This window comes from Phycodurus eques, chromosome 15 (genome assembly GCF_024500275.1).
Source record: "Phycodurus eques isolate BA_2022a chromosome 15, UOR_Pequ_1.1, whole genome shotgun sequence".
In the NCBI taxonomy this organism is placed as follows: domain Eukaryota; kingdom Metazoa; phylum Chordata; class Actinopteri; order Syngnathiformes; family Syngnathidae; genus Phycodurus; species Phycodurus eques.
Window position 1 is genome coordinate 5,485,309 of NC_084539.1, and position 13,860 is coordinate 5,499,168.

Sequence of the window (13,860 nt, forward strand, 5' to 3'; positions counted from 1 at the left end):
TGACTTTTGAGGTTGCTTTTGTGATGCCATAACAAATGTGTACCAGTCATAGCAAAGAGCAAAACTAAAACAAAGACCAGTTGGCTTGGTCTCTGATGCAAATTAGTCATATGATCAGATATTCATTACATGTGCCTTTATGTCCAGGCTGCTCAGCACAATATGGCCTAGTCAACAAAAGGTAAACTATAGTAATAAAAGAAGAAGAATGGAATGTACACCCAAAAGTTGGCCGTGTGTGACATCCTCCCTTTCCTGTGCATGCTCTTTGCAAGTCATAAGTAATATGGATATATGATTTAGTTTTTTTACATACAGTTTTAACTACTATAGGAAATTTTGTTTGCAAAATTGAACAAATTGGAATTGGTTGGGGCAATACAGTGGTGATGTTAACAGCAGACTAACAGACTCACAATAACAACACATTTGTAGCACATTTTGGAGTAATGTTTCACCAGTGTTTCTGGTCGTATATAATGAAGTCATTTTGGGTTATCTGGATTCACAGACACCTTCATTGAGGATCTCAAATTGATAGTTGGCACACTTCAGAGCAGCCATGGAGCAAAGGTTCCATGCTGCGAGTCCTCTGGATGCTGGTCAGCATCAGACAGAACTTGTGCTCCTCAACTCTGGGACAGTCCCGAGCAGCCATGCAATCACACTTCTTAGATGCTGAAAACAAATGGAGGACAGACAATTCATTTGTTTTCATTGTTTTCAATCAGTTGGGAAGAATGCAAAAAAAAGCTGTTCACTCACTTGAACAGCTTTCCCATTCGTAACATGTGTCAAGATCGCACGACTTCTGGACGGAACTCTTTGAGGAAAACTTGGCTCTGAACCTGGCCCACTCCAGTTTATCCGAATCCAAAGTGTCGCAGGCACCTTCGCTGACAAAGAAGAGTGGATCGCCGTGGCAACGGCCAGCGTGGAAGGAGCAGAGGGACATCGGCACAGTGACGTTGATGTCAATGTTTAGGATGCAGAGATTCTCCAGTTCAGATCTGGGTGCATGCACGCAGACACGCAGACACACAGACACACAGACACAGACACACACACACACACACACACACGCTACTGTATGTATACTGAACAAAATGAAGGAATATTTACTAAAAACTTACAGGCAGCTTTCCCGCTGTATACAGACACATTGAGAGCCTTGACGTTTCTCACCTGGACCACACTGAGTGTCAGGTTCAAATGGTTCCGCTATAAAGTAACAAGAGAAGCCTTTGTTTCTTGGGGGAAAATATGTCTATAAATAATTCATAATAGATTAATAGATTAAACATTTCAATTGTATATATACTGTTAAAAAGACACAACTACTCGACAATATAAGCCAAATTACTTTTTTGACACAAACTGTAAAACTACATGCACATACCATCACTGCAGTGCAGTCCTGTAGGTAAGGGAGGTTCCCAGTTGAGACTGTTGCTGCACCGGTAAGAGCCTCGAGGCAGTGGCAACAAATCCGCCTCAACACAGTTAAAACTCACTGAATCACCCACTTTGTACTCTTCTTTGTTCGGGAACAGCATCATGCCATCGGGGATATCAGGGGGCAGACAGATCTTTCCTAAAAGTGAAGAAGAAAGATTACAGAAGAAAGACAGACTATTATATGACAAATTCTATTCTCGTCTGTTCTATTCTAAGAATCCAAAACCCACTGCGGCAACTTCCTTTTGGTTGAGTCCATGTCGCATCAGGAAGACAATTGATGAACTGGAAACCTTCCAGGTCAAATCCAGTGAAGCAACGGAAGTCTTCATCCTCACCAAAGTTATAGTACTGCTTTGCTTTCTAGAAATAAAACATAGAAAGGTTGAAAAAAGAGCACAAACATAGAAATTAATTATCATAGATGACCACAACGTATCATACCAAACAGCCTCTGATTGTGTATGCACCACACAAGCTGTTCAACAAATCTTTTGTATCTTCTGAATTATATTACTATAAATCAATGAGTAAAAAATGTGTCAAAACTGAAGGCCGAGATCATAATTATTGATACAAACCAAATTTGATGATGATGAAAGTGATCAAAATAAAACTAGCTCACCATAAAATCTTGGATAAATCAAATACCTGGGTTTCCATAGTGGCATACAACTGAATCATACAATTATAAGAAAACATTCTTATTTTACTTTCTTCAGTCCTGTCTCCTTTGAAAATGTATTATTTTATTTATTCAAGATTTATTTATCCAAGTAAGGCAATTGCGTTTCTCATTTGCAATGCCGACATGGCTGCACACAACAGAGGAAAACAAAGCAAAATAAAAGCAAATACAAAATATAATGAAAAATGTTATGTTCTCACAATAAGTTAAAAGGCTATCATAAAAAATTTTAAGCATTATATTTCATTCAAACTGGACTACCTCCAGCGAAATACTCCAATACTCCTTGACTCACGTATGAATTTAAGTCACATCTCAGCCTTAATCCAAAATTTTTAATGTGGCATCTGTCCAACCTTTACATCTATGACAGCTTTAACTTTTCTGTGAAGACTTGCACAAGGTTAAGGAGTGTGTTTATGGGAAATTTTGAGCATTCTTCTAAAAAAAGCACATTTGTGAGGTCACACACTGACGAGAAGGCCTGGCTCTCAATCTCTGCTTCTATCAGATTGAGGTTTAGGCTCTGTGCAGGTCAGTCGTGTTCATCCACACAAAACTTTGTCATCGGTCTTGATGGACCTTGCTTTGTGCAATGCTGCATAGCTATGTTGGAACAGAAGTTGAGAGCACAGAAGTGTCTAAAATATTGGCTGCTTAGTTCGAGTGAAATTAACTCAGAATGCTTTAGCACACCAAGAGATTTTGGAGAATTCTGTGCTAAAACTACGGCTCTCCTTAATTTTGGCTTTGGTATGATAGTGAGCTGGCAACTTGAAATTAGCAAATTTTTAGTCCGGTTGCCAAGTCATTGGAAGAGAAACTCAGCATTCGGGCGGTATTGTTTGTAAATCAGCCTAATGGTTATGTCACAATTCGACAGAATTCAGAGTGGAAAGCTTAGATTTGTTACATTTTACATTTTCATAACTTAATAGCTAAGAAAAAGATGTACTTGTTTGTGTAATTTCACACTTGATTGGCGGGCCACCAGAGACCCAACTATTGAGTTCCAAACAGGTAAAAAGCAAATTTGACATATTATGTAGAATGTTTAAGTAATATTGTATTAATAGTCAGCTTTGATTATAGAACATTTCCAGTAAGATAAGGTGACTAAAATGTTTCACTCTAAATTAAATATTTTTTACCCCAATATTTGATACTTTTGTTTTCGTAACAAACGTGTTCATGAATGATATAGTCTTTACCCTGAGAAAGCTGTTTTCAGGCGGCTTTGGCCTGGGACAACCCTGCACACCAGGAGGAAGCTCGTCCCTCCATCCCGTAGTGAAGTCATCATCATTGTCACATGTTTCGTGTCTAGATTCAAGAACATACATGAACAGTTATGTTAACTGCTGGGGTTGTAAAATCACTGTCATTGTGAGATAAAAATAGTAGCAGGCAGAGATGACTATTTGTACATGTGTGTTGTCATTTTAACTTCCCCTACTGTTTGAAAAGGGAGATGTGACATGGTTCCTCATCACTGTCAGGACCCTTGCAGGGTTGGCCTCCTCTCAAGGGGGCAGGGTTGTCACACCTCCTTCTGCGATGTCTCTTCATAGAGGCTCCACAGCGACTCCACGGGCCCCAACAGCTCCAGGAACCATCTACTTCCTCTGTGAGAATCAAACCGTCCAAGTTGATAAACATAGAGGTATTATTTGAACAATTCTATTTTATTATTGTAATTTAATTTTACATGGAACTAACAGCCAATATCAGGGGGACTGGTACCCCATACTACTGGACCACCCTCCCCAGAACTCCCTAAGGGACACAGTCCAATGCCTCTTTTAAGTCCACAAAGCACATGTAGACTGGTCGACTTTCATGCACCCGCAAGGACCCCAATGATAGTTCCACTGTTCCACAGCCAGAAGATAAACCACCCTACTTCTCCTGAATCTGAAGTATGACTTTCCAATGTACCCTCCTTTACAGGACCCCCAAATAGACCTTACCAAGGGAGGCTGAAGAGTGGAGTACCCTTGTAGTTGGAACATAATCTTTGGGGTGGTGGTACCCTTTTTACAAAGGGGGACCACGTCCCTCGTCTACTAATCCCGAGGCATGGTCCCCAATGTCCATGCGACATAGCACAGGCCTGTCAACTAACATAGCCCCTCAACATCTAGAGCCTCAGAGACCTCAACCCCACAGAACGCCCTAACTCTTCCTCATTGGAAGGCATGTCGGTGGAATTGAAGAGATCTTTAACATATTCTCTCTACCAACGCACAATGTTCTTAATCTAGGTCACCAGCGCCCCATCGCCACGAAACACACTGCTGATGGTGCAACGATCCCCCCTCCTGAGTTGCCAGATCATAGACCAGAATTTCCTCTAAAATATCGGGAAGTCGTTCTCCATGGCCTCACTGAATTCCTCCAAAAAGCAAGTTTTTGCCTTAGTAATTGCTGAAAGCACATTCCTCTTGACCTGCCTTTATCAGCTGTCTCCAGAGTGCTACAGGCCGAAAAGGTCCAATAGGTGTCCTTCTGCAGCTTGATGGCATCCCTCAATATTGATGTGCACCAATGGGTCTCTGGATGTCTGCCACGACAGACACTGACCACCATATGGCCACAGCTATGGTCTGGCCCTTCAGCAATGGCTGCACAGAAGAAGGTCACTTGGACTCAATGTTTGGTGCATAGACACAAACTCCAGTCAAAACTCTCAAGGTCCCAAGGTGGAGGAAGGCCACTTTCATCCAGAGGGTTGAACATGTACAAGCACCAAGCTGGGGGCACTAAATATGCCCACACCTGCTTGGCACATCCAAAGCACGCTGAAAAGGACTGGTTCCAGAGCCCAAGCTGTATGTTGAGACATACATGACCATATCTGGTCAGAACCTCTTGACTTTGCACACCAGCTCAGGGTCCTGCAGGCCAGCAAGGTAAATTTTAATGTCCCAAGTGCTAGCTTCTGGAGCCGGGGATCGGAACACAAAGGTTCACGCATTAAGCCACTGCTCAGCTCACACTGCACTTGATTCCCTTGGCCCCTCCCACAGATGGTGAGCCCAAGTTAAGGGCTCACCAGCCAGCCTGAACAATGGCTGTTCAGGCTGGCTGCTGGACCTTATGGCTGCAGGCACGGCCGCCAGGAAGTCACCTTTGAGTCCCACCTCCAAGCATAGCTCCAGAGAGAGTCCCAGTGGCCAGCGAGGGAAATTTAGGTCCAACATTGTCATATCATGTCATGTCATGTCATCGTCATTGTCAACATCATAGGAGGACATTTGAGCCATACTTTTTATAGTCTCTCCCCTTGGAACTGTTTGCCCTGAGTGACCCTACCAGGGACATAAAGCCCCTAACAACAGAGCTCCTAGGATGATTTAGACACACAAAACCCTCCACCACAACAAGGTGACACTCAAGGAGAAGAGTGGCATCAAAAAAATCTTTGGGAAAAAATACAGCTCTTGTGTTGGATCTGCATATAATGTAGAGGTGAAGATAATGTGTCTGATGTGTGTTCTGTAGTGGTAAACAATACCTGAAGTGTAGTCAGGAGCACGCTGCTCACAGTTGGGGCCAAATGTACCAGTCTGGCAGGCACACTTGCACTCAGTACCAGAAAGAAAAGCTTGGGCATTGTTGGGACAGGGGGCACACTTGCATGTATCAAACTCTTGCATGTACTGCAGCAAGGCTTTCCTCAGTTGCCTCCTCTTTGTGACTGCACAGGGGAACCCCTGCACCAGATCTATGATTGACTGCATCTGGACAATCACAAATGTAAAGTTGTTTCTTTTTTATTGTCAAGTTAATTTCTTTGAATTTAACAGAATACATTTGATATGGTTGAATGTTAACTTTTCTATTTAACCTTGAAATCCACCACAGCGGGATTATCAAGGACAGACTTGGCCCAGTTCTTGTAGGAGTTTTGATCAGGACGTGGACCCTGCCTCTCCCAAGCCAGAGATGCTGCCTCTCTGGTTCTTCCGCCTTTCACCGCAGAGTAAGACTTCTCCGCTGCCTGAATGTATGAGCCTGGCCCGGACAAAAAAGTGAGAACATACTGTATTCTAACAATACCATTTTCAGGAAATGAATGATATTTGTTCTTGTTGTGTTGCAGGAACCTTGATAATTTTGAGTCATTTTGTTGTCAGAGCACATCGGCAGAGCCCTCTGTGGAGTGTAGAGGACAACTGTCCATTTAGTCTCTCGGCCCAAACAGCCTTTAACATGCTCCTCTGTTTCACCTGTTGGAGAGGAACTATAATGTCACCGCACAAAAGGAACACATTTATAGTATTTTTCCAATTTAGTATATTGGAGAAATTCCTGCGTTACAGGTTTAATCTAACATATAATTTAAGTATTTTGGATGTTTATGATAATTCAAAGCAGACATGGACTGCTGAGAACATTGTCTAAATATGCAGGTACCGGTATGTATGGAAGAGTCCACCGTGTTCAGCCTCAGTGCATTATCTCTGTAAAGGCAGTTCTTATTGCTCACATTGAATTAATGTTTTAACTCATTCACTGCCATTGACGGCTGTTGAATTCAAATGTTCATGTTAACATGGAGGACTGGCAGTGTTAATAACTAACATCTAATGAGAAAGCAATTTACTCAACACTCATCTGATATTTAAGTGTGATCAGTGGATTGTCAAAAATAATCTCTACAACAAGTTTAGGTTCATATAGAACACAAACACATTTTTGTAATAACCTTTAGACACAACAATCTGTAAATTGAATGGGTAGCAGAACCTTTTAGTTCTAGGAAATATGAAGAACTAACATTACTGGAGCAACTTTATTTGCTATTGTAACCTAGGGGGTCTTTTTGAAGTTTATCCTCTAGGCTTTAACTTTTTTTTTTTACCTGAACTGGTAAGCTCCTCTCGGTTGTACTGGTAGAGCAGGTCATAGAGGCCTCCTAGTGTGCCTGAGCTGTAGTAGTGTGTTCCAAAGTGCTGAAAGATGTTCCTGTACAGGCCATAGTCGTACCGGAGGGGAAGAGCATGGAGGAACTTGAGGAAAGGTCCAGACAAGACCAAATCGCTTGGGTCCCGCACTTTGAATGTAGACACAGGCAGAACCTGATGCACCCGGAAAAACATGGAATCCTAACAAGAGAAAAGATAACATTTATGTCAACATGAAATAGCTTGGTAGATTAAACTTTCATCGTGTTATCATTCAATATTTGTCATTTGATAAAATCTCATTCATGAGATTCAGTCTAAAACACCTAGTTTATAATTTTTGGTATGCATTAGCATTCAACATCAGTTGACTTCAGTTTAAAGATAAAACAGTAGAACATATGCAGTCATGGGAAAAAGTTAGTACCAGTAGACCATCCTTGTTTCTTTAATTTCTTGTTCATTTTAATGCCCGGTACCGCTATGGTATAATTACCTGAAGAATACAATGAGCACAACAAAACTGTAGCCGATTCCATAATGCTGTACTTTATGTCCTATTTGACATGCTTCAGTTTAATTGTATTCCCAGTGATTTTGGCTGTTGGCTATTGGCTTGATATCTGTTGGCTATTGGCTTGATATCTGCTTCTGTCTTATATTTTTTGTTGGCATAATTATGTTTGTCCAAACAAATGTACATTTAGTTGTACCAGGAATTAAAAAAGAAACTGAAGAAAAAAGGGTGATCTAATATTTTTTTTCCCATGACTGTATGTCAAACTCCATGTTAATTGTACAATTCAGAGTTCATACCAATATTTTTTTGGGGGTATGCCTTTAAAGTAGCACAAAAATCCACTGGCCAAGCAATTTTAAAGATTTTACTCTAATTGGTTCCAGATGAGGCAGGTAATGTTGGTTTAGCTCTATTAATTTTTAATGGAACCCATGTGGTGAGGTTCAGAAGTCATGGATTCAAATCCAGGCTCTGGCCTTCCTTTGTGGAGTTTGCATGTTCTCCGCATGTCTGTGTGGGTTCCTCCCACATTCCAAAAATATGCATGGTAGGTTAACCAGTACAAAGATAGATGGATGGATGAAAATGTTGCACTTGCAGGCTTGCGACGCAATTGAACATAGTTGAAAATATTTCAACTTTTTCTAACAAACAGTATACTGCGTCAGCTTTTGCAGTCAACTATATATATAATTTCAGGAAAAAAATATTTTAGTAAATACCAATGCTGGATTTAGGGCAACTGCATGGTCTATGTTTTTTATTTACTCCATGGATATGTATACAGTATGTACTGTAGTTGTAGATATATATACATGTTTTCCCCTTACTGCTCCAAACTTCAATTAAAGTCTTGCAAGTTCTCCTGCATTTCTACATTTTTAATTCATTCTTCTAGAGAAAGGTGATGTTTCCACATAGACAAAAAAGAAAGGAATTAGAACTGTGTTTTACAGTTAGACTCAGGTTCAGGATTTAGGTCAAGAAGTTAAATGAGGTCATTGGGGGCCCAAGCATTCCAACACAGGCATAAATATTTGCACTTTGTTGGACTCGCTCAATTGGCTGGCAACCAGTTCAGGGTGTACCCCGCCTCCTGCCCGATGATAGCTGGGATAGGCTCCAGCACGCCCGTGACCCTAGTGAGGAGAAGCGGCTCAGAAAATGGATGGATGGATGGATGGATGGATGGACTCGCTCACCGTTTTCTTTGAGGCTTCAAATGCATCCTTTGATTTTATATGTGACGTCAAAGGGCGGAAAAAGTGCCGACCAAAGATCTGTTTATTTCTCTTTTCTTCAGTGGAAATGGACTTTTTCACATTAATGGACTCAGAGTGCAGAGGGCTGGGATCCGTGCTGAAGTCTTCAGTCACCCCAACCTGTATGACCACAACAAGAACAAAATAAACAACTTTGTTTACATATTAAAGCAACGTATGTTAATTGGACCTTCTATGAGAGCGCATAGGCTGCTAAGATTTTTTATGTGAATAATAGTATCACCATAGATATTTTCCAAATGTGATTAACATTTTAAACCACAAGGCAATCCATGCATCTTTTTTCTCACCCTTATCCTGTTCAGCATTGAGCTGGTGGTCAAGCAGGCTTGAACTAACATTACACACTACAAGACTTACCCTACTTCACTGAGTGACAACTGAACCACACCTACACAAAAGCAATCAATTTATTTTCTGTCCCTCAGGAATATGTTAATTTGCCTCTTCCACTAACAATTCCAATTCCATTCCTCAAACTTGCAGTGCTCTCCCATATTGTCCATTGTGAAACCCATCAGTGCGAAGTGCAAAACCCTCTTTTAAATATGGCAGTCTCCGTTACTTTTACACCTGTTGCCAACAGTGTGCACATTCTGTGTGAGTGAGTGAGTGAGTGAGTGAACACACAGTTTAGAGCCCCCTGTTTGGGATCTTAGTAAAACATTGCACTCTTTGTAAATCACTTGCAAGTTGTGCACCAACAGCGAGCGCAATCTGTTAGCGAAAAAATGCAATTTAGAGCCCGCTAAATGGGATTTTAGGAAATCGAGCATTTGCTGTATGTTTTGGGCAATTACTGTATATTTTGTTGTTTCATTGACTGAATCTGGAAGTGATTGTGCCAGCGGGGTAAAAATAATATAAAGAATAAAAACAAAGATGGGGCTGGTTTATTATCAAATATTGCCTCCAAACTGTATTGACCCCCTTTAAAAATCTTGGATTGCTAAAGTAATACAGCACAATGGAGAAGGAGGTATTTCACGTTACCTTAATGTCAAAGCTCTCAAAGTTGTGAGGGATCCGATGGTAAAGCAGCGTGCTCTGAGGCCTCCTGATGATGCAACTTCCTCCCATAAACATGTTGTCCAGGACTACCCCCCTCGGCTCATTTGCAAGCGCATCAAACCTTCCAAAATAAATTAGTGAGCTGTTGAATCTCGAACACTTGTCACTTTAGTGATTTTTACTTGGGGGCAAGCAAATGGCAATCCAGCAGATGGTGCTGTGTTCTAAAACGAAGGTACTGTATTCATAAATATGTGTTATGAGCCTTAAAGTGCTGTTTGTGGAGTAATGTCCGTCTGCCTAACCTTTAATTGATTGATTTATTTATTTTTGCCAGCTCAGCTTTTCAGCTGTGGGGGAGAATCAAGATAACAACACTGTGTTTTAGTTTCAACACTGGGATGCGTGCACAAGTTAGGGTGTTCAGTCCAACTGATAATCATGTTTTTTGGAGAAGCGGCAGACTGGAGGCTCTTGACAGAAAGGAATTTAATTTATGGGCACAGCAGGACGGAATGCAAGAACAATTCACATGCAGCACAGCAGTGATGTATTGACCTTTATCTTACCCATTCCCCACCAGGTCAGCACCAGGAGCCACTCTCTTCTCGGCTGGACAAACAACTTTGAAGTCACTACAGTCCCTCTCATCAGAGTTATCGTCACAGTCGTTCTGTTTGTTGCAAGTTAGCGTGGTGTTGATGCAGCGTCCTGACGATATAAGATAAAATCTGGATGAAATTTCAACTTTTGATCGTATTCATAAAGCAAGATAATGTCAATACAATAATTCAAAACAAGAACACATTTAAACCGCAATACATTTATTTTACATTCATACTGTATCCTCATATTTTACATTTACCCTGCGGTCTCCTGCCACATCGGCAATGCAAATGAGAATCGGCACTCAATTGCCTTACCTGGATAAAGAAAGGTTAAATAAATATGCATCTCCACATGTGGACGAACCCTGTTTTAAAGAAAAACTCACAATTGTCTCTGAGAGAAGTTAAAACTGACAAAAATAAAAATAAATAACAACTTTCTGAAAATTAACCAGTTAAGATCAGGCATATTCTTTTTTTTTTTTTTTTGTGTGCTCCAGATGTAGGCCTTTATTATTTTTTCATCTTAAAAAAAATCTTTTTTTTTACTTTTGGGGGAAAAAGGAAGTATTTATTTGAAACGGGGCATTTATTTGGTCAATTAGATAATGGTAAAGTGGAGACCACAGTTTGAGTAAAACTGTAATGACAATAAAATGCACACTGCCTATACCATTGTCACATTTGAAGTTGTCGCGGCAGTCGATTGGTGGCAACTTGCACTCTGTGGCAGGATAACAGGGCCTCTCCTCCATCAGTTCCACACTGCATGATGCACCACCAAACTGGGATGGTGTTTGGATGGACCTGGTCCGTAACTACGACATCAACATCAAAAGAAAAAGATCCATTTGTTGGAGAGATATTAGGACAATGTTTCGTACCAAATGTGTCTATATTTATTTATTTCACAGGCTTATATGCACACACCTGATACAATGTACAACCCCAATTCCAATGAAGTTGGGACGTTGTGTTAAACACCAATAAAAACAGAATACAATGATTTGCAAATCATGTTCGACCTATATTTCATTGAATCCACTACAAAGACAAGATATTTCATGTTCAAACTGATCAAGTTGATTGTTTTTAGCAAATAATCATTAACTTAGAATTTTGACTTGTGTATTCCCTCCATTCATCCTTTTTCTGTAGTGCTATGGTCGAGGGTGAGCTGGAGCCTCTCACAGAAATGTGCTAATAAAGGAACTTCATGTACGGGTTTTGCAATGTGTCTTGCCTGCTTCTTGGCACAGGGCGAGCAGTCAGACCAGGGCCCAAACTCTGTCAGCAGGCAATTTATGGGACAAGCCTGCACATTACAAGCCCTCCTGTCATGTCTCTGGCACAGCTGACGACAGCTGTTCTTCCAGTAGTAATCATCATATTTTAAGCTCCTGTTAAACAAATATGAACAAAACAAATATGAGCCAAATATTTCTCATCAGAATCCATGGTGTACCTATCTCGAAGTGTTCCGTGTCAACCTATTTGCCTCACCTATGTCTGCTCTGTGTGCCGTGGTTGCATGTCCGGGAGCAGGCGGACCATGAGCCCCAGGGGTACCGGTCACAAAAACAAGACAGACCGGCAGATATCAAGCTGAGGAGATAGAGCAGCGGGAACCAACCAGTGGAAGGCTCCATCAGGAGAGTTCCAAGAAAGGTTCTAAAGGAAAATTGGATATCCATCACATAATTACTTCATTCAAATAGATGCATAAAGTGAACTCTTCACATTAATGTAATTCACAAGTAGGCGCATGCACACACAGTAAAACTGGGTTCAATTGCACCACAGTACATAATTAATGTAATCACCCATTCATCCACTCATTCATCCATCAATACATACTGTATACCGCTTGTCCTGTTGATTATACATTTACTAGACATTTAATATTTCCTAATATAACACCATTTTTGTTCATGCATAAAATGCTATTACATTTACAGGTCATTAGAAAAAAAACGTTGACTTTGTATTTAAATGTTTCCATTAACTTTTATTCTCCAATTAATGTTTCTGCATGCATCGTTACAACTGTGGTTTATAATAAAGTTATAAAACAATACAATACTGTACACAATACAGAGAGGGTTTCAATAGTCTGACTCACCGCACACAGCGTTGCCGTCTTAGCAAATAACTTTCGTGTATGGGATGTTGTCTGCACTGCAGGCAGACCTGAATCTGAACTCAAGTTTGTGTTGACAGATATATAAAACCTCCCTCTGGAGTTTCTCCAGGAATCCAGCTTGTTTTGGACCAACTTCACTCTCAGGATACTAAAATGTCTCAACCCAGCATACCTTTTTTTTGATAACAAAATACTGAACATGAAGTCACACAAACCAATTGTCCTTCCAAATTACGGGAAGTAAAACACAGTGGAGTTGCCAATCTGCAAGATGTGCTCCAGATGTTTTGTGTTGAAGTTTGACACGTTCACATTGTGGGAGAAGAACATCTCTCATCCTGTGCTTGCATAATCTTACGCAAAGTTTTTTTTATTCATTACATAATTGCAAATTATATGAATTGTTATGAATACTAAATGTGCAAGAGGACTTCAAAATGTTGTCCCTTATTCAGTTACATACTATATATATTGTTTTCAAATTCATTTACGATTCCTACCTCTAGACAGAATGGTGTGACTGAAATCATCTGTTCCAATAGAGTACTAACTTGAAACTCTAACGGCACATACAATGTTAATTCATAACACACTAATCTCTTGTTTACCGCAGAGGTTACGCTCCACACTACCCACGTGAAAGACAAAATCAAAAAAAGTCGTGACAATATTTTTATTTTGTAGATGTATTTCAAAGTTTCAGGCATATACTACTGGCATCATACTGTATATACATGTGAGGTGCAGGTATTATTTTTGTCCACTTAGAGACGCCTTCCTCACATTTTACAGTACTGTAGTATCTGTGCCTACCTGTGAGGGTTAGGCCGAGTGAGCACATCCACTTCACAGTTTTGACGTTTGAATCCAGACTCCTGCTTTTTGCATGTTTTTCCTGTGCTTACCTGGATTTCCTCCCACATTTCCAAAAAAATGCATGTTAGGTTAAATAAAGACTAAACTGTCCATAGGCGTTCATGTGAGTGTGAATGGTTGTTTGTATAACCTGCCCTGCGATTGGCTGGGGACCAGTCCAGGGTGCAGCCCACCTCTGGGCCAAAAATCAGGGGTAGGCTTCAGCTCACCCGAAACCCTACATCAGGGGTGTCAAACTCAAATTCACGGTGGGCCAAAATAAAAAATTGGGACAAGGTCACGGGCCAAACTCCATATTTAATGAAAAATCACTGCGATGTGCATGTTTCCCTTCTAAGCAGAAATGTAGCGTTAAAAGTTTAT

General features: G+C 40.6%; 1 protein-coding gene across 1 annotated transcript; it reads right to left on the reverse strand.

Annotated features, from left to right (window-relative positions):
• c6 (complement component 6) lies at positions 1 to 12,709 on the reverse strand. Its single transcript, XM_061697587.1, is given in 19 exon segments — positions 1 to 576; positions 578 to 678; positions 766 to 1,010; positions 1,134 to 1,221; positions 1,400 to 1,594; positions 1,689 to 1,821; positions 3,358 to 3,469; positions 3,603 to 3,771; positions 5,664 to 5,889; positions 5,997 to 6,163; positions 6,256 to 6,378; positions 7,014 to 7,257; positions 8,779 to 8,958; positions 9,853 to 9,991; positions 10,440 to 10,581; positions 11,152 to 11,296; positions 11,722 to 11,878; positions 11,982 to 12,149; positions 12,601 to 12,709. Coding segments are annotated over 18 exon segments (2,793 nt in total). The 5' UTR covers positions 12,128 to 12,149; positions 12,601 to 12,709; the 3' UTR covers positions 1 to 495.
• Positions 12,710 to 13,860: the final 1,151 nt, after the last annotated feature.